Source organism: Pristis pectinata, chromosome 22, assembly GCF_009764475.1.
Source record: "Pristis pectinata isolate sPriPec2 chromosome 22, sPriPec2.1.pri, whole genome shotgun sequence".
In the NCBI taxonomy this organism is placed as follows: domain Eukaryota; kingdom Metazoa; phylum Chordata; class Chondrichthyes; order Rhinopristiformes; family Pristidae; genus Pristis; species Pristis pectinata.
In genome coordinates this window covers 64,406-89,473 of record NC_067426.1, presented here as the reverse complement: position 1 = coordinate 89,473, position 25,068 = coordinate 64,406, and the positions used below count along the sequence as shown (strand labels likewise).

At 46.1% G+C, this 25,068-nt stretch overlaps 1 protein-coding gene across 5 annotated transcripts in view; it reads right to left on the bottom strand.

The window, feature by feature from the left end:
* tmem39b (transmembrane protein 39B) overlaps window positions 1-25,068 on the bottom strand; it is a 99,740-nt gene that overhangs the window by 31,564 nt on the left and 43,108 nt on the right. For all 5 annotated transcript variants that reach the window (XM_052036645.1, XM_052036650.1, XM_052036647.1 and 2 more), the window contains 2 exons: window positions 20,824-20,907; window positions 11,135-11,289 (listed from right to left, as the gene is read on the bottom strand). In XM_052036645.1, the coding sequence (XP_051892605.1) occupies window positions 11,135-11,289; window positions 20,824-20,907 (239 nt within the window). The remainder of the gene's footprint in view (window positions 1-11,134; window positions 11,290-20,823; window positions 20,908-25,068) is intronic.

Below are 25,068 nucleotides of genomic sequence, written 5' to 3'. Positions count from 1 at the left end.
TTAGGGATAAATTTGTGCCGGTGAGGCAGAGAAAGAACGGCAGGGTAAGGGAACCATGGGTGACAAGAAAGGTGGAACATCTAGTTAGGAGGAAGAAGGCAGGATACATCAGGTGAAGGCAGCAAGGATCAGATAGGGCTCATGAAGAATATAAGGTAGCAAGGAAGGAAAAGAAGGGGCTGAGGAGAGCAAAAAAGGGACATAAGAAGGCCTTGGCGAGTAGGGTTAAGGAAAATCCCAAGGCTTTTTTCACGTACGTGAAGAGCAGAAGGATGACGAGAGTAAAGGTAGAACCGATTAGAGATAAAGGTGGAAAGATGTGCCTGGAAGCTGTGGAAGTGGGTTAGGTTCTCAATGAATACTTCTCTTCAGTATTTACTAACGAGAGGGGCCTTGATAACACAGAGGACAGTGTTGGTAAGGTTAATGATCTAGAGCACATAGATAGGATGTGCTGGAGCTGTTAGAAAATATTAGGATAGATAAGTCCCCGGGGCTTGATGGGATATTCCTCAGGCTGCTTCATGAGGCGAGGGAGGAGATTGCTGAACCATTGGCTAGGATCTTTGAGTCCTCGTTGTCCACAGGAATGGTACCGGAGGATTGGAGGGTGGCAAATGTTGTCCCCTTATTCAAAAAAGGAAGTAGGGATAGTCCAGGGAATTACAGACCAGTGAGCCTTATGTCTGTGGTGGGTAAGCTGTTGGAAAGGATTCTGAGAGATAGGATCTATGAGCATTTAGAGAATCATGGACTGATTAGGGTCAGCCAGCATGGCTTTGTGAAGGCTAGATTATGTCTCACAAGCCTGATAGTGTTCTTTGAGGAGGTGACCAGGAAGATTGATGAGGGTAGTGCAGTAGATGTGGTCTACATGCATTTTAGTAAGGCATTTGACAAGGTTCAATATGGTTGGCTTCTTCAGAAGGTCAGAGGGCATGGGATCCAGGGAGGCTTGGCCATGTGGATTCAGAATTGGCTTGCCTGTAAAAAGCAGAGGGTTGTGGTGGAGGGAGTCCATTCAGATTGGAGGGCTGTGACTAGTGGTGTCCCACAGGGATCGGTTCTGGGACCTCTACTTTTTGTGATATTTATTAATGACTTGGATGAGGGGGTAGAAGGGTGGGTGAGCAAGTTTGCAGACGACACAAAGGTTGGTGGTGGTGTGGATAGTGTGGAGGACTGTCGGAGATTGCAGAGGGATATTGATAGGATGCAGAGCTGGGCTGAGAAGTGGCAGATGGAGTTCAATCTGAAGAAGTGTGAGGTGGTACACTTTAGAAGGACAAACTCCAAGGCGGAGTACAAGGTTAGTGGCAGGATTCTGGGTAGTGTGGAGGAGCAGAGGGATCTGAGGGGGTTTATATCCACAGATCCCTGAAAGTTGCCTCACAGGTGGATAGGGTAGTTAAGAAAGCTTGTGGGATGTTAGCTTTCATAAGTCGTGGGATCGAGTTTAAGAGCCACAAGGTAATGATGCAGCTCTACAAAACTCTGGTTAGACCACACTTGGAGTACTGTGTCCAGTTCTGGTTGCCTGATTCTGGGAAGGATGTGGAAGCGTTGGAAAGGGTGCAGAGGAGATTTACCAGGATGCTGCCTGGTTTGGAGAGTATGGATTATGAGGAGAGACTAAAGGAGCTAGGTCTTTACTCTTTGGAGAGGAGGAGGATGAGAAGAGACATGATAAAGGTATACAAGATATTAAGAGGAATAGATAGAGTGGACAGCCAGTGCCTCTTTCTCAGGGCACCAATGCTCAAAACAAGAGGACATGGATTTCAAGTAATGGGTGGGAAGTTCAAGGGAGAAATCAAAGGGACGTTTTTCACCCAGAGAGTGGTTGGTGCATGGAATGCACTGCCTGGGGTACTGGTGGAGGCAAGTACGTTGGTCAAGTTCAAGAGATTGTTAGATAAGCATATGGAGAAATTTAAAATAGGGGGATATGTGGGAGGGAGGGAGGGGTTAGATAGTCTAAAGCGTGGTTTAAAGGTCGGCACAACATGGTGGGCCAAAGGGCCTGTAATGTGCTGTATTGTTCTATGGTTCTATATGACCTTCGGAAAGCTATCAGGGATGCCAAGAGGTAATACCAACTCAAAATAGAGTCCCAGACCAGCCGTCAGCTATGGCAGGGCTTATATGCCATAGCACGCTACAAGATGAAGACGGGCTGCATAGTAAACAATAGCGCATCCCTTCCTGATGAACAACGCATTCTATGCGCGTTTTGAGCAGAAGGGAAGTGGATTGTCACCACCCACCCCGACAGCCTCCAATGCAACTGAACCTGTGATCACCGTTGAGGACGTCAGATCAGTCATCCAGAGAGTGAACGCGAGGAAAGCACCTGGCCCAGATGGTGTCCCTGGCCGTGTGCTCAGGTCTTGTGCTGGTCAGCTGGCAGAAGTATTTGTGGACATATTTAACTTTTCCCTGCTGCAATCTCAGGTTCCCACCTGTTTTAAGAAGACCACTATCATTCCAGTACCAAAGAAAAGCAAGGTAACATGCCTCAATGACTACCGACCAGTGGCTCTGACATCCACCATCATGAAATGCTTTGAGATGTTGGTCACGGCACGCATCAACTCCAGCCAACCAGAAACCTCGACCCACCGCAATTTGCCTATCGCCGAAACAGGTCCACAGCGGACACCATCTCCCTGACCCTACACTCAGCTCTGGAGCATCTGGACAGTAAAGACACCTATGTTAGACTATTGTTTATTGACTACAGCTCTGCCTTCAATACAATAATCCCAAACAAACTTGTCACCAAACTCCAAGACCTAGGACTCAACATATCCTTCTGTAACTGGATCCTTGACTTTCTAACCGACAGACCGCAATCAGTGAGGATAGGCAGCAATACCTCCGGCACAATTATTCTCAACACTGGTGCCTCACAAGGCTGCATCCTCAGCCCTCCACTCTGCTCCCTATACACTCATGACTGTGGCCAGATTCTGCTCCAACTCCAACTACAAGTTTGCAGATGATACCACCGTTGTAGGTTGTATCTCAAACGGCGATGAGTTGGAGGACAGGAAGGAGATAGAGAGCTTAGTGGACAACAACCTTTTCCTCAATGTCAACAAAACAAAAGAGCTGGTCATTGACGTCAGGAAAGCGGGCGGTGGACGTGTGCCTGTCTACATCAACTGTGCTGAGGTCAAGAGGGTTGAGGGCTTCAATTTCATCGGAGTGAACATCATCAACAGCCTGTCCTGGTCAAATCACGTAGAAGCCACGGCCAAGAGAGCTCACCAGCACCTCTACTTGCTCAGGAGGCTAAAGAAATTCAGTTTGTCCCCTTTGACACTCACCAACTTTTATCGCACCATAGAAAGCATCCTATCTGGATGTATCACAGCTTGGTACGGCAACTGCTCTGCCCAGGACCGCAAGAAACTGCAGGGAGTTGTGGACACAGCCCAGCGCATTGCAGACACCAGCCTCCCCTCCTTGGACTCTGTCTTTACCTCTCGCAGTCTTGATGAAGCAGCCAGCATAATCAAAGACCCCACCCACCCGAGTCATTCTCCCTTCTCTCCTCTTCCATCGGGTAGAAGACACAGGAGCCTGAGGGCACGTACCACCAGACTTAAGGACAGCTTCTACCCCACTGTGATAAGACTATTGAACGGTTCCCTTATACAATGAGATGGACTATGACCTCACGATCTACCTTGTTGTGACCTTGCACCTTACTGCATGGCACTTTCTCTGTAGCCGTGACACTTTACTCTGTATTGTTATTGTTTTTACCTGTACTACCTCAATGCACTCTGTGCTAACCCTATGTAACTGCACTGTGTAATGAATTGATCTGTATGATTGGTATGCAAGACAAGTTTTTCACCGTACCTCAGTACAAGTGACCATAAGAACCAATACCAATACCAAATCATTAATTTGGATATCAAACAACAGCCGACCCAGCACTGATCCCTGCAGCACACCATTGGTCATAGGCCTCCAGTCTGAAGAACAACCCTCCACTATCATGCTGTCTCCTTCCACCAAGCCGATTTTGTATTCAATTGGCCTGCTCACCCCAGATTCCATGTGCTCTAACCTTCCAGAGCAGACCAGCATGGAGCACTTTGTGAAAAGCCTTCCCAAAGTCCATATTGACCACATCTACTACCCTGTCTTTGTCAATTCTCTAGGTCACCCCTTCAAAAACATCAATCATATTTGTGAGACACAATTTCCAAATGCAGGGTCATACTGACTATTCCTAATCAGTCATTGCCTTTCCAAATGCTAGTAGATCCTGTACCTAGCAGGTACAATAACAACTTTTAAAAGACAGTTGAAAAGGTACATGGATAGGAAAGGTTTAGCAGAATATGGACCAAACAGAGGCAAATAGGACAAACTTGGATGGGCATCTTGGTCAGCATGGATCAGTTGGGCCAAAGGTCCTGTTTCCGTGCTGTACGACTCTAACTCAGAATTCCCTCCAGTAACTTTCCCACCACTGATGTTAGGGTCAACAGCCGATAGTTCCCTGGCTTGTCCTTGAAGCCCTTCTTAAATGAAGGTACAACATTAGCCATCCTCCAGTCCTCTGGTACCTCACCCCTTGGCAAAGGATAATGCAAATATCTCTGCCAAGGCCTCTGCTATTTCTTCCCAAGTCTCCCACAATGTTCTAAGATACACTTGGTCAGCCTCCAGGGATTTGACCATCTTAATATGCTTTAAGATCACCAATGTGGACATCACTCTTCGTATCCTTTAAGTACTCAGCTTGCAATTTGTAGACAGATAGCAGACAGTTGTAGGAATATAAAGTTGTGATAGCCGGTAATTTTAACTTTCCACATACTGACTGGGACTCCCACACTGCAAAAGGACTGAATGGAATAAAGTTTATCAAATGTGTTCAGGGAAGTTTCCTTAATCAATATGTAGAAGTCCCAACTATAGAGGGTGCAATACTGGATCTCCTCATAGGGAATGAGGCAGAGTAGGTGACAGGAGTGAGTGTAGGGGAACACTTTGGATCTAATTATGGAGAAGGATCGGACTTGTCCTGGGGTTGAAGATTCTAAACTGAAGGCCAGTTTTGAGGGCATCAGAAGGGATCTGGCAGGCATTGAGGAGGTGTAGGATTAATAAACTATAACTGTATTCATATCTTAAGATGGATGAGAATTATGGCTGCTCGAAATACTGATTTAAAAAGTGTCCTTCAGGCCAGAACAGCCACAACACTGCTTTCCTGGGCTGGGTGCTGTGTGGTAATTGCTGTGTCTGGAACTTAACTGGATTCCCATTATGTTTGACTATGGAGATGATAGTCAATCTTAACGGGAAATGGGAAGGGTGTCTCAAACAATGAAGGTGATACCTGCCTTTGTCTCACCCGATTAGAAAACGATTAGCTGAACCTGGGGTGTGACCCTGGGCTCTTTGTCCATCTGCAGTAGCCCTTTGTCCGTTTTCTGCTCAACCCAGAACTGTGGAGCCTGGCTAATTAAATTGTGCGTGACAATGTTTGTATAAATAACTGCTTACTCCTTTGTACTTTGGAGAACTCCGCAGCAGGCTCCATGATAGAGTAAAGAGATTTCTCCCTAGCAATACATTGCTAAATAAATGCGTTTGAAGTAAACTGTGGCACTGTGTGATCTTCCAACAGACAGCAGGGGAACTTCAAAATCGGGTTAACGTGGGAAAGAGGCGCTGGCTGTCCACTCTATCTATTCCTCTTAATATTTTGTATACCTCTATCATGTCTCCTCTCATCCTCCTTCTCTCCAAAGAGTAAAGCCCTAGCTCCCTTAGTCTCTCCTCATAATGCATACTCTTTAAACCAGACAGCATCCTGGTAAATCTCCTCTGCACCCTTTCCAACATTTCCATGTCCTTCTTATAATGAGGTGACCAGAACCGGACACAATACTCTTAAGTGTGGTCTAACCAGAGTTTTGTAGAGCTCTTAAACTCAATCCCACGATTTATGAATGCTAACATCCCATAAGCTTTCTTAACTACCCTATCCACCTGTGAGGCAACTTTCAGGGATCTGTGGATATGAACCCCCAGATCCCTCTGCTCCTCCACACTACCCAGAATCCTGCCATTAACTTTGTACTCCGCCCTGGAGTTTGTCCTTCCAAAGTGTACTACCTCACACTTCTCCAGATTGAATTCCATCTGCCACTTCTCAGCCCAGCTCGGTGTACTATCAATGTCCCTCTGCAATCTTCGACAATCCTCCACACTATCCACACCACCACCAACCTTTGTGTCATCTGCAAACCTGCCAACCCACCCTTCTAGCCCCTCATCCAAGTTATTAATAAAAAATCATGAAAAGCAGAGGTCACTGGTCACAGCCCTCCAATCTGAATGCACTCCCTCCACCACAACCTTCTGCTTTCTACAGGCAAGCCAATTCTGAATCCACACAGCCAAGCTTCCCTGGATCCCATGCCCTCTGACCTTCTGAAGAAGCCCACTATGTGGAACCTTGTCCAATGCCTTACTAAAATCCATTTAGCCCACATCTACTGCCCAACCCTCAATCTGTCTGGTCACCTCCTCAAAGAACCCTATCAGGCTTGAGAGGCATGATCTGCCCTTCACAAAGCCATGCTGGTTGTCCCTGATCAGACCATGATTCTCTAAATGCCCATAGATCCCATCTCTAAGAATCCTTTCCAACACCCTGCCCACCACAGATGTCAGGCTCACTGGTCTGTAATTCCCTGGACTATCCCAATTACCTTTTTTGAATAAGAGGACATTTGCCACCCTCCAATCCTCCAGTACCATTCCCGTGGACAATGAGGACTCCAAGATCCTAGTTTACGGTTCAGCAATCTCCTCCCTCACCTCGCAGAGGAGCCTGGGGAATATTCTTAAATCAGTATGGAGATAGTCCAACAAAAGAAGGGGCCTTACTGGACCTGGCCAGGTGATTAACCTCTCAGTGGGAGAATATTTAGGGAACTGTGACCACAACTCCTTAAGTTTTAAGACAGCTATAGATAGGGATAAGTATGGTATTGGTATATTTTTGTCACTTGTACTGAGGTACAGTGAAAAACTTGTCTTGCAAACCGATCATACAGGTCAATTCATGACACAGGGCAGTTACATTTAGTTAGTACAGATTGCGTTGATGTAGTACAGGTGAAAACAATAACAGTACAGAGTAAGGTGTCACAGCTACAGAGAAAGTGCAGTGCAATAAGGTGCAAGGTCACAACAAGGTAGATTGTGAGGTCATAGTCCATTACATTGGTGCAGGGCATATTACAAGAGTATTAGGCAGGAATTAGGGAAATTTAATTGGGAACAGCTGTTTTTGAGAAAGTCCATATCTGACATGTGGAGGGTGCTTAAAGACCAACTATGCAGAGTACAGGACAGGTACGTTCCAGTAAGAAGGAAGGACAAAGATGGCAAGGTAAGGGAACCTTGGATGTCGGGAGAGGAGGTGAATTTAGTCAAGAAGAATAAGGAAGCATATATAAGGTTTAGGAAGCTAAAGTCAAACAGAGCCCTTGAGAATTATAAAGAATCTAGAGAAGAACTCGAGGGTAATTAGGAGAACCAGGAGGAACCATGAAAAGTCTTTGACAAGTAGGATTAAAGAGAATCCCAAGGCATTCTGCACATACATCAAGAGCATGAGAACAACAAGGGAGAGGGTAGGACCATACAAGGATAAAGGAGGAAAAGTGCTTGGATGTGGGGGATGTGGACGAGGTCCTAAATGAGTACTTTGCATCTGTATTTACTGAGAAGGATGTAGAGGATAGTGAGATCCATGTGGAGTATGCTGATATGCTCTGGCGTTTTCAGATAAAGAGGTAGTGTTGAGTCTCTTAAAGACATTAAGGTGGATAAGTCCCCAGAGCCTGATGGGATATACTCCAGGTTACTGAGAGAGGCAAGAGATGAGACTGCTGGGGCCTTGACCAAGACCTTCGTGTTCTCTCTAGCCACAGGCAAAGTCCCAGAGGACTTGTGAGTAGCTAATGTTGTTACGTTATTCTAGAAAGGAAAAAGGGATAACCCTGGAAACCACAGACTGGTGAATCTCACATCAGTGTTAGGGAAGCAATTGGAGAGGATTTGTTGGGATAGGATTTGGAATATCATGGATAATAATGTGTAGCGGTTAGCGTAATGCTATTACAACGCCAGCGACCCGGGTTCAATTCCCACTGCTGTCTGTAAGGAGTTTGTACATTTTCCCTCTGTCTGCATGGGTTTCCTCTGGATGCTCTGGTATCCTCCACATTCCAAAGACGTACAGGTTAGGAAGTTGTGGGCATGCTACGTTGGTGCCGGAAGCGTGGCGACATTTGCGGGCTGCCGCCAGAACACTCTACGCAAAGATGCATTTCACTGTGTGTTTTGATGTACATGTGACTAATAAAGAAATCTTAATCTTAATTAGGGACAGTCAGCATGGCTTCATGCAGGGCAAGTCAAGTTTTACCAACGTGATTGAGTTTTTCGAGGTGGTGACAAAGGTGATTGAAGGTAGAGTGGTGGATGTTGTCTACATGGATTTAAAAGGCACTGACAAGGGCCCTCATTGTAGGCTCACCCAGAAGATTAAGATGCATGGGATCCATGGTAACTTGGCTGTTTGGATTCAGAATTGGCTTGCCCATAGAAGACAGAGGGGAGTGGTCGATGGGACTTATTCTGGCTGGTGGTCCGTGACTAGTGGTGTTCTGCAGCAATCCAGATTGGAACCTCTGCTGTTTGTGATATAAATGATCTGGATGAACATGTGGATGGGTGGGTTAGTAAGTTTTCAGATGATACAGATTGGTGGTGTTGTGGATAGTGTAGAAAATTGCCAAAGAATATAGCGGGATATAGATCAGTTGCAGATATGGGCAGAAAAATGGCAGGTCAGGCAGCATCTATGGAGAGAAATAAATAGTCAATGTTTCGGGTCGACTGTTTATTTCTCTCCATAGATGCTGCCTGACGTGCTGAGTTCCTCCAGCATTTTGTATGTGTTACTCCTGATTCCAGCATCTGCAGAATCTCGTGTGTCAGAGAAATGGCAGATGGAGTTTAATCCAGCCAAATGTGAGGTTGTTGCACTTTGGGAGATCACATATAAAAGGGACAGTACACTGTTTATGGCAAGACCCTCAATAATGTTGATGTACAGAGGGATCTTGGGGTCCAAATCCATAGCTCCCTGAAAGCAGCTGCATCATAATAGGGTGGTAAAGAAGGCGTATGGCAGGCTTGGCTTCAATTGTCGAGGCATTGAGTTCAAGAGTTGGCAAGTAATGTTGCCATTTTATAAAACTCTAGTAAGGCCACATCTGGAGTATTGCATTCAATTCTGGTACCCCCCAACAACCCCACCGCCGCCGCCACCACCCCCCGCATTACAGGAAGGATGTCAAGGCTTTGGAGAAGGTGCAGAAGAGGTTTACCAGAATGCTGCCTGGATTAGAGGGCATGTGCTATGAGGAGAGGTTAGAAAAACTTGGGCTCTGCTTTCTGCAGCAGTGGCGGCTGAAGGGAGACCTGATGGATGGTTAGAAGATTATGAGAGGCATAGCCAGACAGCCGGTATCTTTTTCCCAGGGTTGAAATGTCTAATACTAAAGGGCATGCATTTAAGGCGAGAGGGTGCAAGTTCAAAGAAGATGTGCGGAGATTGGTGGGTGCCTGCAATGCACTGCCAGGGGTAGTAGTGGAGGCGAATACAACAAAGCTGTTTAAGAGGCTCTTAGGTAGGCATATAATGTGCAGAGAATGGATGGATATGGACATTGTGTAGGCAGAAGGGACTAGATTAGTTAGGCATTTAATTACTCGTTTAATTAGTTCAGCACAGCATTGTGGGCCAAAGGGCCTGTTCCTGTGCTGTACTGTTCTATGTTCTACTAATCATACCGCCTACATTAATATCCAAGTTGTTAATGTATATAGCAAAGAGCAAGTGTCTCAGCACTGCTCCCGATAGCACACCGCTGGTTGCAGGCTTCCAATCACAAATGCGACCCTCATCATGCACAGCCAATTTTGGATCCAATTTGCCAACTTGGTTTAAGATGAGAGGCATGAGGTTTAGAGGGGATCTGAGGGGGAATTCCACCCCCCACCCCCCCACCACACAGATTGGTCAGAATCTGGAATGTGCTGCCTGAGGAGTTGGTGGAGGCAGGTACTCTCAACATTAAGAAGCATCCAGACAAGCAATGGATTCACTAAGGAAAATGTGGCAATGGATCTAATGTGAGCAAATTGGGCAAGTATAGGTAAGTCCAATGGCTGGAGTGAACAGGGTGGGCCACAGGGCCCATTTCTGTGCTATACAACACTCACTTCTGGAGGAATGAATGCAAATACAAATTTTAACCTACTAAACCTCAATTTTGAAAACAGGTACATAAAATTCCAGAACATAATCCAAGATCATGCAACATTTTAAGAGATTTTTAAATTGCCATTTTTAATGTGGCTGCTATTATGCAACTTCTCCATTGAAATTCCAACCACCCACATTTCAGGGACACCAATGCCTATAAATTTGATTGGATCAGTCACACACGACTATGGCTGGAAAAACAAGTCAAAAGCTGGTATTCTGTTGTCACACATTCCCCTCCTAATTCCTCAAAATCTTTCCAGCATCATCTTGGCGCAACTCAAGAATGCAAGGGAATGTTCGCCACTTGCCTGGATAAATGCAGCTTCAACACCAAAAGTTTGACATTGCAGCTAAGAACTACTCAAGACATCAGGAATGGGCTAACTTTGGCATGGTACAGCTGCAACATAATCCTTGTATCCTTGTACTCCAGTCCTGGAGACAATGGGTTGCACTCCGTTAGCATTTTTGATTATTTTTTTGTTCCTGTCCATCCCATTTTAATGATGGGTGTCAATGAAAAGGAATCTTGGGACCAACTATTCTTCTCAACACTATTTTGCTTGATGCAATTTCAGTGTATGTTCTTTGCCCATCACCTTGCTCTCCCTGTCTTTCTAATTGGTTTTATACAAGAAACATCTTCAAAGCATAAGAAATGTGACAGGAATTCCAATTTATGTTTGATTACACCAAATAAGTTACTTTTCAGAAATAATAGCAAGTCTTTGGAAGTTAGCAACTTACGGATAACACAGGAACAACAATTCAAAAAAGAATACGTTCGAAAGAGGTAAATGAGTGATCGGCACAGGCTCCATCCTGTTCCAGTCAAGACTGCGAATCGATGTGGTCACAAAAATGACTGATTGGGGTACTGAGATTTTACCTCCATGAGATGCCTGAAAAATACAAAAAAAAGATGCTCTGAGACAATACAAAATTGAAAGGTAACACATAGAAAATTGATCCAATATAAAACAGCCACTTATTGTTCTTCATTGCTATCAACCTTAATCTCTTTTTGGAATATCCACAGTCTTGATACTTACTGGAATTTATGGAAACACACCTCATTCAATTAGGCAGACCTGAAAGAATTTCCTTTGAATTTTACCTTTTGAACCACATTGCATGATGATGGCAAGTCAGAGAAAAGTTACAGTATATAAGGTGGGCAGTCAGTCAATGAAGTCCATACTTTTTGCAAGAGCCATCCTTGCAAGACAGCTAGTTCTCCTGTCATTTCCCACAGTCTTGCAATTTTTTTTCCAGTCACGTGCTTATTCTGCTCCCTTTTAAGTGCCAGATTTGAATCTGTCTACACCACTACTCCTGAAATGCACTGCAGAGATCAATTGCTGCGCAATGCTTTCAAGACACTTTTCATTCCTTAGCCAATTACCTTCATTCTACACACCTTTGTTCTCAACCCTCCTACCACTGGGAATAGTTTCTTTCCCCTCTGTGTGGACCTTTAATGATGTTAAATGTTTCTATCAATCCCCTTATAAAGTAGCGGTTAGCATAACACTATTACAGCACCAGCGACCTGGGTTCAATTCCAGCCACTGTCTGTAAGGAGTTTGTACGTTCTCCCCGTGTCTGCATGGGCTTCCTCTGGGTGCTCCAGTTTCCTCCCACATTCTAAAGATGTATGGATAGGAAGTTGTGGGCATGCTATGTTGGCGCCAGAAGCGTGGCGACACTTGCGTGCAGCCCCCAGAACACTCTACGCAAAAGATGCATTTCACTGTGTTTCGATGTACATGTGACTAATAAAGGTATCTTAATAATTTTAAAATACATTTGGACAGGTTCATGGACAGGAAAGGTTTGTAGGGATAACGACGAAGCACATACAAATGGGACTAGCTCAGAAAGGCACCTTGGATGGCATAGATTAGTCTATAATATCTTTCTTCTTCGAGAATACAAATGAAAAGTATTCATTTAAGAACTCACCCGTGTGGTCTGGCTCCACACACAGACTGCCCCTTTGGTCTCCAATGGGCTCCACCTTTCCCTGGTTACCCTCTTGCTCTTAATATACTTATAAAATGCCTTGGGATTTTCCTTAATCTCATTTGACAGTGAGATTTCATTGTCCTTCTTTGCCACCTTAATTCATTTCAGCAACTCCTTACACTTTCTCTACCCCTGAAGTAGCTGCTCCCAGTCCATGTTTTTTAAATCCAGACTTAAGATATTGAAAGTTGGTTTTTCCCCAATTCAAACACTTAATTTCTGAACTACTGTCAATTTCTATAACTACTCTGAAACTTACCGACTTATAGTCACTATCCCCAAAGTGCTCATCCACTAACACTTCATCCATCTGCCCGGCTTCATTTCCCAGGCATAGGTCTAGCTCAATAGGATTATCTATGTATTGGCACAACAAGCTCTCCTGAACACAGTTTAAAAATTCCACCCCATCTAAACCTTTCACACTCAGGTATCCCAATTAATATTTGGGAAAGTTGATATCCACTCCTGCTACAATCCAGCTCCACTTGTACTTTTATGTGATTTGCCGACACAGTTATTTTCCATCTCCTGGCTGTGTGGTTGCCCTTTTGCTTATTTCCAAGTTCTATCCATATGACCTGAGTTGAAGAGCCTTCTAAGACATCCTTGCTCATGACCGCAGTGACTATCTCCTTGATCAATGCCTCTCCTCTTTTTCATCACCCCATTCCAACCAAAACTTCTATACCCTGGAATGTTCATCATCCACTTCTCTGAATTTTCCAATTGCAATGTCCTTCCCTTTAATGAATACAGATGCAAAGTATTCATTTAAAACCTCATCAGCACACACAGATTCCCCTTTTGGTGCCAAATGGACCCTATTCTTTCCCTGGTTACCCTCTTGCCTAAATATATTTCAAAAATGCTTTGGCTTTTCATTTATGTTGTCCATCAGTGATATTTTGTGCTTCCTCTTTGCCCTGGTAATTTTTGTTTTAAATATACAAGTACTCCCCTACACTTCCCATAGTCACTGATTTTCACTTCTCTAAACCTGCCGTGCGCTTTCTTTATTTCTTCTTTATCCACACCTCAGTCTCCCTTGACATCAAGTATTCCTTGGATTTGCTATTCTTACCTTCCTCCATTTTGGTATCAAGTTAGAACAGAGAACAGGAACAGACCTTCCAGCCCATGATGTTGCACCAAACTAATTAAATTAGTAATCCAATGCCCAAATAAACTATTCCCTTCTGCCTACACTATGTCCATATCACTTCATCTCATGTACATTTATGTACCTATCTAAGAGCCTCCCAAATGCCTCCACCACCACCTATGAACACATTCCAGGCACCCACCACTCTGTGTAAAAACTTGCCCCAAACATCTCCTTCGAACTTACCCACTCTCACCTTAAATGCATGCCCTCTGGTATTAGACATTTCAACCCTGGGAAAAAGATACCGGCTATCTACTCTATCTGTGCCTCTCATAATCTTATAAACCTCCAACAGATCTCCCCTTAGCCTTCACCGCTCCACAAAAAACAAAATGTAGCGGTTGCTACCACAAAATAAAACAAGATGCTAGTCGGAGGATTGTCGAACAAGAACTGGTTTATTTTCCCGCCTTGCGCGGGCCCTTTAAGGGAGACTGTTCCCGCCCAATCCAACCGGCAATGACATAAGTACTACGTCATCAAGACTTTCCCGCGCGCGGGTTCTCCCCGTCGCTCGGGAAAGACGAGGCCCGCCGCCATCTTGGGCCTCGTTGCTCCGACGCCGTTCGACCGACTAAACGGTGAGTCGCCACACAACCCCCCCTCAGAAGCGGCGATACAGTCCCCAAGGTCCGCGGGCTGTGCCAGCTGCCGCTTAGGGGGCCAGCCTCTGCGTCGCGGCATTGCAAGCTCGACAGGTTGCTGCAGATCCAAATGGGCCGGTTTGAGGCAGTCCGCCGTGAAAGCCTGTTCCCTGCCTCCAATGTCCAAAATAAAGGTGGATCCATTATTCCTTATGACTCGGAACGGTCCCTCATATGGTCATTGCAACGGCGCCCGAGGTGTGCCCCTGCGAACAAAAACAAACTTACAGTCCCATAGATCCTTGGGCTGGCAGGATGGGGCTTGACCGTGCCGTGAGGTGGGAATCGGGGCCAAGTTGCCAAGCTTCTCGCGCAGTCTTTGTAGGACTGCTGGGGGTTGTTCCCCTTGGTCCCGAAGGGCAGGTATGAAATCCCCGGGGACAACTAGGGGCGCCCCGTACACAAGCTCAGCTGACGAAGTGCGGAGGTCTTCTTTGGGGGCAGTGCGTATGCCGAGCAGGACCCAAGGCAGCTCATCAACCCAGTTAGAACCCTTCAGGCGGGCCATCAAGGCTGATTTCAGATGGCGGTGAAAACGTTCCACCAACCCGTTTGATTGAGGATGGTAGGCCGTGGTGGTGTGCAGCTGCGTCCCTAGCAGGTTCGCTAATGCAGTCCAGAGACTGGAAGTGAATTGGGTGCCTCTGTCTGAAGTGATGTGGGCCGGAACACCAAAACGTGAGACCCAAGTTGTGAGCAGCGCCCGGGCGCAGGAATCAGTTGTGATGTCAGTCAGGGGGGTTGCCTCAGGCCACCTTGTGAACCGGTCCACGATGGTAAGGAGGTACCGGGCTCCTCTTGAAACCGGCAGAGGGCCCAGGAGGTTGACGCGTATGTGGTCGAACCTCCTACGGGTAGGCTCGAACTGCTGTGGCGGGACCTTGGTGTGTCGCTGGATTTTTGACGTCTGGCAGTGCGGACAAGTCCGGGCCCACTCATTTACCTGTTTGCGCAGGCCATGCCAGACAAACTTGCTGGCGACCAGTCGGACAGTTGATCTGATGGACGGGTGTGCCAACCCATGTACCGAGTCAAAAACGCGTCTCCGCCAGGCTGCAGGGACTATAGGGCGGGGCTGACCAGTCGCAACGTCGCAAAGTAGGGTCCGCTGACCTGGAACAACCAAGAAATCTTGGAGCTGCAGGCCCGAGACTGCGGTTCTGTAGCTGGGCAGTTCGTCGTCGGCCTGCTGTGCGTCAGCTAGGGCCGTGTAGTCGACACCCAAGGATAGGTTGTGGATGGTCGGTCTGGAAAGTGCATCAGCAACGACATTATCCTTTCCGGAGACATGTTGGATGTCAGTTGTGAATTCAGAAATGTAGGATAAATGTCTCTGCTGCCGAGCTGACCAGGGATCGGAGACTTTGGAGAAGGCAAAGGACAAAGGCTTATGATCGGTGAAAGCGGTGAAAGGCCTGCCTTCTAGAAAGTATCGGAAATGCCGGACCGCCAGATACAGTGCTAGAAGTTCCCAATCAAAAGCGCTGTACTTCAGTTCGGGCGGTCTAAGGTGCTAGAGTGGACTAACCGCTTCCCTCGCAGGTCGACTAACAGGTTGTGGGCCCGAAGGAAATCGGCTCCTAGGAGTGGTCGGGCGACGGTGGCAAGAGTAAAGGTCCAGGTAAAACGGCTGCCGCCGAATTGTAATTGAAGTGTACGGGTGCCGAAAGACCGTATTGTTGTACCGTTGGCGGCATTGAGTAGAGGACCGGGTGGCCTGTTATGAGTGTCGCGGCCAGTCGGGGGCAAAATACTGACCTCCGCTCCAGTATCAACGAGGAAACGCCGTCCAGATTTCTTGTCCTGAACGAATAGGAGGCTCTGTCAGCGGCCAGCTGCCGTAGCCATCAGTGGCAGCTGGCCCTGGCGTTTCCCTGAAACTTGCAGGGTGGGTGGCATCGACGGGCCTCCGCACCCCACCTCTGATGTCGTCACCCGTGTCGTCGTTTGCGTTTCTGGGGTGTGGTTGCTCGGTTGCTGGGGCTGGGCGAGGCAGGCGTTGGGCTTGTGGCCTGGTGATTTGACTGACGGATGAACCGCTCTCGCGCTTGGCCCTCCGCAGGACATCTGCCCGGGTGGCCACCTCACGGGGGGAGAGGCCGAAGGTCCAAATCAAAAGGTCTTTGAAAGCCAGGTACTTATCTTCCTCCGGAGGCGACTGGATGAAGTCTCCAACCTGGGCAGCTGTCTCTTGGTCCAGAGAGCTAACCACATGGTAGTACTTCGTGGAGTCGGAGGTGATCTGCCGAAGGTGGAATTGTGCTTCGGCCTGGTCAAACCAGACGCTGGGCCGAAGTGTCCAAAAGGTGGGCAGCTTGAGGGCCACTGCGTTGGCTGCTGCGCTGTCGTCCATTGCGCGGATCCAAAATCCGTTTGGACCGTCGGGGTCACCAACGTAGCGGTTCCTACCGCGAACTAAAACAAGACGCTAGTCGGATGATTGTCGAACAAGAACTGGTTTATTTTGCTGCCTAGCACGGGCCCTTTAAGGGAGACTGTTCCTGCCCAATCCAACCAGCAATGACGTAAGTACTACGTCATCAAGACTTCCCCGCGCGCGGGTTCTCCCCATCGCTCGGGAAAGACGAGGCCCGCCGCCATCTTGGGCCTCATCGCTCCGACGCCGCTCAACCCGACTGCCGAGCCGGTTCGACTGACTAAACGGTGAGTCGCCACAAAACCAAGTTTGTCCAGCCTCTGCTTATGGCACATGCCCTCTAATCCAGGCAGCATCCTGGTAAACCTCTTCTGCACCTTCTCCAAAGCTCCACATCCTTTCTGTAATGGGGTGACCAGAATTGAATGCAATACTCTAGATGCGGCCTAACTAGAGTTTTATAAGGCTGCAACATAACTTCCCGACTCTTGAACTCAATTCCTTGACTAAAAAAGGCAAGTTTGCCATACGGCTTTTTTACCACCCTATCAAACTGTATAGCCACTTTCAGGGAGCTATGGACTTGGACTCCAAGATTACCTCTGCAGATCACTGTTAAAGGTCTTGACATTAACAGTGCACTGTCCCTTTACATTTGATCTCCCAAAATGCAACACTTCACATTTGGTCAGATTAAACTCCATCTGCCATTTCTCCGCCCATATCTGCAACTGATCTAAATCCAGTTGTATCCTTCAGCAGTCTTCTACACTATCGAACACACCCATCTACGTTTTCATCCAGGACATGTATATATAATCACAAACAGCAGAGGTCCCAGTATGATCCTTGTGGAACACCACTACTCACAGACCTCCAGCCAGAATAAGTCCCATCGACCACTACCCTCTGTCTTCTATGGGCAAGCCAATTCTGAATCCAAATGGCTAATTCATCTGGATACCATGCATCTTAATCTTCTGGATGAGGAACCTTGTCAAAAACCTGACTGAGATCCATGCAGACAACATCCACAGGTCTATCTTCATCAATCACCTTCGTAACCTCCTTGTAAAACTCAATGAAGTTATTAAGACATGACTTGCCCCTCACAAAGCCATGCTGACTATTCCTAATTAAGCCATGGTTTTCCAAATGCTCATACATCTTATCCGCAAGAATCCTCTCCAGTAACTTCCCAACCACTAACATGAGACTCACCAGTCTATAGTTTCCAGGTTTATCCTTATTTCCCTTCCTGAATAATGGACCAACATTAGCTACTCCCCAGAATCTGGACCTTGCCTGTGGCTAGAGAGGACACAAAGATATTGATAAAGGCCCCAGCAATCTCATTTCTTGCCTCTCTCAATAGCCTGGGGTATATCCCATCAGGTCCAAGGGACATCCACAAATGTTCTTGAAGAGACCCAACACTACCTTCTTCTTTATCTCGAAATGCCCTTGCAGATTAGCATGCTCCACACTGATCTCCCTGTCCTCCACATCCTTCTCCTTGGTAAATACTGATACAAAGTACTCATTTAGGACCTCTCCCTCAGCCTCCAAGCACGTTCCCTCCTTTATCCTTGAGTTATCCTCTTGCTCTTGATGTATGTATAGAATGCCTTGGGATTCTCTTTAATCCTACTTGCCAAGGACTTTTCATGGCCCTTCCTGCTCTCCTAATTGTCTTCTTGAGCTCCTTTCTGGCTTCATTACAATCTTCAAGGGCTTTGTTTGATTTTAACTTCCAAAACCTTACAAACACTTCCTTTCTCTTCTTGACTAAATTTACCACCTCTCTCCTCATCCTAGGTTCCCTTACCTTGCCACCTTTGTCCTTCCTTCTTACTGGAACATACCTGTCCTGTACTCTGAGCAGTTGGTCTTTAAACACCCTCCATAAGTCAGATCATAACTTGCCCAAAAACAGCTGTTCCCAATTAACTCTCCCTAGTTCCTGCCTAATACTCTTGTAATATGTCCTGCTCCAATGTAATACTCTCCTGCAAGGTCCATACTTAGCCTTATCAATAGATATATTAAAACTTGAGTTGTGGTCACAGTTCCCTAACTGTTCTCCCACTGAAAGGTCAGTCACCTGGCCAGGCTCATTACCCAACACCAGGTCCAGTACAGCCCCTCCTCATGTCAGACATCTACATATTGATTTAAGAAACCCTCCTGACTGCATCTAACAAATTCTGCCCCATTTAAACTTCTTGCACTAAGGAGGTCCCAGTTGAAATTAGAGAAGTTGAAGTCACCCAGTGCAAGAACCCAGTTGTTTTCACACCTTTCCCTAACCTGCCTACATATTTGTTCCTCAATGTCCAGGTGGCTATTGGGGGATCTGTCCCACAAGCCCATTAGAGTGATTGCACCTTTCTTATTTTTGAGTTTTACTCATAAAAACTCAGTGGATAAGCCCTCCATTATGTCCCCTCTGAGTTCAGCTGTGATATATCCTTGATTAATAGCGCAACTCCCCCTGCCCCCCTTTATCCTCCTCCTCCATCTTTTCTAAAACATCAAAACCTTGGAACATTAAGCATCCATTCCTGTCCCTCTCTCAACAGTCTCTGTTGTGGCCACAACATCATAGTTCCACGTACCGATCCATGCTGTAAGTTCATCACCCTTACCCGTAATACTCCTAGCATTAAGATACACATACTTCAACCCGTCCTTCCCATTGTGTCTATTACCTTTCTCCTGCCTGTTCTTACTGGTCATGACATCTACCTTCCTCTCAATCCCTGTTTATTGACCTGATGCTCTGCTTCCCATCCCCCTGCCAAACTTGTTTAAACTCTCCCAAGTAGCATCAGCAAATCCTCCGGCCAAGATATTGGTTCCCCTCCAGTTAAGGTGCAACCCGTCCTTCTTGTATAGGTCGCCCCCGCCCCAGAAGAGGTTCCAATGATCCAAGAACCTGAAACCCTGCCCCCTGCACCACCTCCTCAGCCACACGTTCATCTGCTCTTTCTATTCCTGTCCTGACAAGCATGTGGCACCGGGAGTAATCCAGATTACTACCTTTGAGGTCCTGCTTTTCAGCCTCTTTCCTAACTCCCTACACTCACTGTGCAGAACCTCTTCCCCCTTTCTATCAATATCGTTTGTGCCAACGTGCACCACGACCTCTGGCTGCTCACTCTCCCCCTTGAGAATATTCTGCAGCCACTCTCAGACATCTTTGACCCTGACACCTGGGAGGCAACACACCATCCTGCTGTCTCTTTCACTGCTACAGAAGCTCCTATCTGTCCCCCTTATTATCAGGTCTCTTATCACTATTGCTCTGCCTGACCTTACCCTTCCCTGCAGAGCCTCAGAGCCGGCCACAGTGCCACTGACCTGGCTGCTGCTGCTGAGCCCTGATAGGTCATCCCTATGTTGTTGCTGAGAGGAATGGCCACAGGGGGACCCTGCCTCTTTCCCTTACCTCTCCTGGTGGTCACCCAACTATCTGCAGCACGAACCTTAGATGTGACCACCACACTAAAACTCTTATGATGCTATGAGCATCTAGACAATCCCAAGTATGTCCAACTCCAGCTTCAGCTCCTTCATAGGAGCTACAGCTGGGTGCACTTCCTGCAGATGAAGTCATCAGGGACACTGGCAGTCTCCCTGATCTCCCACATCCTGCAGGAGGAGCATACCACTGCCCTAACTGACATCCCAGCCACTCTAATAGGAACAATAATTCTATGGAAAACCTCCCTTGCACCTACCTGCTCAGCTTCCTCTCACCGAAGTCTCCTGAACCAAAGCTTCAGCACTTATACTCAACTACAGCACTCACAGCTCAAACACGGCCACTCCCAAAAATGGTTGCTCCGCCAGGGCCAGCTTCCCTTTGATAGCTGCAAAAAGCAACTGGACAAACAAGCTCTTAACTGAAAAACAATTTTCAAAAAGCTGCTGGCTCCTCCAGCTGCTGCAATTGAACAAAGGTTGGCCCTGGAGTCTCACTATTTCATATTTAAATAATTTAACTTTTGTCAAATACTGTACTATGATGTTAAAATCAGCTCTCTTCAAAAGGAGGACATTATTTTCTGGACTATCCTCATCTCTTTCTATAACTACCTAGAAACTTTCAGAGTTATGGTCACAATCACCAAGATGCTCTCCCACTGACATTCCAACCACCTGCATGACCTCATTCCTCGTATTGCCCCTTGATTAAACACTGCATGCAACTTACCTCTTTGACAACTGCAATAATAAGACGACGAGCCAACACAATAATGATGAGGATTAGTAAATTGTAATCAATCAGGTGGAAGTTCTATAACAGAAAGAAAAAAAAATGTTTAGCCAAGCCTGACATTCTGGTGCAGTAATGTGTTAATTCAGACTATGCAATTATCAAAACAGATGTTTCATCAAATCTAATATACCACTTCATTTGACTGTCTAATTGATAAAACCATTAATAAAATGTCACAGAATGCAATAACATTTTTTAACAACCAAAGAATTACACATACTTTACAGTGATAAGCTTCCCTACTAGAAGATCATTTTAAAACTTTTCTTAAGAATCTCTTTCAATTTAAAATACTGGATAATATTCTTAAGTAATCAACAACCTACTGCCCAAATATTTCTGGAAACTTAAAACTGTTGATATTCTTTTCATGATTCTTCTCTTTATTATTCTTCTTTCATTCTACTACAGAGAAGATGGAAATCCTGCAGTTTCTCATTCATTAACGACTCTACTGAATCATCACCAGATCTTGATTAAAAGTTCAACATCTAAAAGTAAACATTAATAAGTCATTCTATTTAAATGAAAATACAGGACCGACAGTGTTACATTTGAATGCACGCAGTACACGAAATAAGGTAGATGAGCTAGGAGCACAGATAGAAATTGGCAGGTATGATGTTGTGGGCATCACAGAGTCGTGGTTGAAAGAAGATCACACCTAGGAGCTAAGCATTCAAGAATACACATCCTATCAAAAAGACGGACAAGCGGGCAGAGGGAGCGGGGGGTGGTTCTGTTGATAAAAAAAATCAAATCCTTAGCAAGATAGTCACATGTACATCGAAACACACAGTGAAATACATCTTTTTGTGTGGTGTTCTGGGGGCAGCCTGTGGGTGTCGCCACGCTTCCGGCGCCGGCATGGCATGCCCACAAACTTCCTAGCCTGTATATCTTTTTGGAGTGTGGGAGCAGACCAGGGCGCCCAGAGGACGCCTGCACGGACGCAGGGGGAGCGTGCGGGCTCCTTGCAGACGGTGGCCGGACTTGGGCCCGGGTCACTGGCGCTGTGGAGCGTTGTGCTGACTGCTGCACTACCGTGCCTGCCCCCAGGACCGCTTTCTCGCCACAACTGTCAGTACACTCTTAAGGGCAGGACCCTTGACAGTGTTGAAGAGCAGAGAGACCTTGGGGTGCAAGTCCATGACTCACTGAAAGTGGCTACACAGGTAGATAGGGTGGTTTAGGCATATGGAATGCTTGCATTGATTAATCGAGGTATTGAGTATAGGAGTCAAGAAGTTATGGTGCATCCCTATAGAATTCTGGTTGGGCCACATTTGGAGCATTGCATGCAATTCTGGTCACCTCACTATAAAAAGAATGTCAAGGCTCTAGAGAGAGTGCAGAGGAGGTTACTAGGATGCTGCCTGGATAAGAGGGCATGTGCTATCAGGAGAGGCTGGACAAACTTGGGCTCTTTTCTCTGGAGCGGTAGAGGCTGAGGGGTGATCTGTTGGAGGTGTATAAAATTATGAGGGGCATAGATAGGGTGGACAAGCAATATCTTTTTCCCATTATTGAGCGATCCAATCCGGAGGGCATGCTTTTAAGGTGAGAGGGGGTAGGTTCAGAACAGACGTGAGGGGTACTTTTTTTTTACTGAGAGAGTGGTGGATGCCTGGAATACGTTGCCTGATAGGGTGGTGGAGGCAAATTCATTGGGGGCTTTGAAGAGGGGCTTGGATGGGCACATGAATGAGAGGAAAATGGAGGGATTAGCTATGTCAACACAACATTGTGGGCCGAAGGGCCTGTTCTGTGCTGTACTATTCTAAGTTCTAAGTTCTAAATGACATACGATCAGAAGATGTAGAATCCTTGTGGGTAGAGTTAAGAAACTGCAAGGGTAAAAAGACCCTGTTGGGAGTTATATACAGGCCTCCGAAAAGTAGCCAGGACGTGGGGTACAAATTACAGCAGGAGATAGAAAAGACATGTAAAAAGGGCAATGTTACAGTGGTCATGGGGGGGATTTCAATATGCAGGTAGATTGGAAAAATCAGGTTGGTACTGGATCCCAAGAGAGGGACTTTGTAGAATGCCTATGAGATGGCTTTTGAAAGTAGCTTGCAGTCAAGCCCAGTAGGGAAAAGGCAATTCTGGATTGGTGTGCAATGAACCAGATTTGATTACAGAGCTTAAGGTAAAGGAACCCTGAGGAAGCAGAGATCATAACATGATAGAATTCACCCTGCAGTTTGAGAGGGAGAAGCTAAAATCAGATGTATCAGTAAACAGTTGGGTAAAGTAACTACAGGGGCATGAGAGAGGAGCTGGACAAAGTTGATTGGAAGGGGACCCTGGCAGGGGTGATGGTACAGCAGCAATGGCAGGAATTTCTGGGAGTAATTCGGAAGATGCGGGATCAATTCTTCCCAATGAAGCAGCAGCATTCTAAAGGGAGGATGAGGCAAAGACAGCATAAAAGCAAAAGAGAGAACATACAATATTGTAAAAATTAGTGGGGAAACTAGAGGATTATGAAGCTTTTAAAAACCAACAGAAGGCAACTAAAAAAGCAATAAGGGGAGAAAAGATGAAATATTCAAGGAAGCTAGCCAATATTACAAAAGAGGATATGAAAACTTTTTTCAGATATACAAGGAGTAAAAGAGAGGTAAGAGTGGACATCAGACCACTGGAAAATGATGCTGGAGAGGTAGTAATGGAGAACAAAGAAATGGCGGATGAACTGAATAAGTATTTTGTGTCAGCCTTCACTGTGGAAGACACCAGCAACATGCCAGAAATTCAAGAGAGTCAGGGGGCAGAAGTGAGTGTAGTCACTATTACTAAAGAGAAGGTGCTTGGGAAGCTGAAAGATATGAAAATAGATAAGTCACCTGGACCGGATGGACTACAACCCAGGTTCTTAAAGAGGTAGCTGAAGAGATTGTGGAGGCATGAGTAGTGATCTTTCAAGAATCACTAGAGGCAGGAATGATTCTGGAGGACTGGAAAATAATCACAGATGTCACTCCACTCTTTTAATAAGGGAGGGAGGCAGAAGACAGGAAATTATGGGCTGGTTAGCCTGACTTCAGTGGTTGATAAGATGTTAGAGTCCATTACTAAGGATAAAGTTCCTGTGTACTTGGAAGCACATGATGAAATAGGCCGAAGTTAGTATGGTTTCCCTAAGGGGAAATCTTGCCTGAAAAATCTGTTAGAATTCTTTGGAGAAGTAACAGGCAGGATGCACAAGAGATTCAGTGGTTGTTGTTTATTTGGATTTTCAGAAGGCCTTTGACAAGGTGCCATATATGAAGCTGCTAAACAAGATATGAGCCCGTGGTTTTACAAGAAAGGTACTAGGATGGATAGAAGATTGGATGACTGGCAGAAGGCAAAGAGTGGGAATAAAGGTGGCCTTTTCTGGTTGGCTGCCAGTGACCAGTGGTGTTCTGCAGGGATCGGTGTTGGGTTCACTACTTTTCATGTTATAAGTTAATGATCTAGATGACAGAATTGATGGCTTTGTGGCCAAGTTTGAGGATGATACAATGATAGCTGGAGGGACAGAAAGTGTTGAGGAAACAGGGAGTCTGCGGAATGACTTGGACAGGTTGGGAGAATGGGCAAAGAAGGAATGGGCAGATGGAACACAGCGTAGGGAAGTGTACAGTCACGCACTTTGGTAGAAGGAATAAAGGTGCAGACTATTTTTTTTAAATGGAGAGCGAATTCAGAAATCAGAGGTGCAAAGGAACTTGGGAGTCTTGGTGCAGGATTCTCTGAAGGTTAACTTGCAGGCTGAGTCAGTAGTCAGGAAGGCAAATGCAATGTTAGCATTCCTTTCAAGAGGACGAGAATATAAAATCATGGATGTATTGCTGAGGCTTTAGAAGGCATTTGTGAGCAGTTTTGGGCCTCACATCAAAGGAAGGATGTGCTGGCATTGGACAGGGTCTGGAGGAGGTTTATGAAAATGATTCCAGGAATGAAAGGGTTAACGCATGAGGAGCATTTGGGCCTGCACTTGCTGGAGTTCAGAAGGATGAGGGGGGGATCTCATTGAAACCAACTGAATATTGAAAGACCAGGATGGAGTGGAGAGGACATTTCCAGTAATGGGACAGTCTACGACCAGAGGGCACAACCTCAGAATAGAAGGAAATCCCGTTAGAACAGAGATGAGGAGGAATTTCTATTGCCAGAGGGTGGTGAATT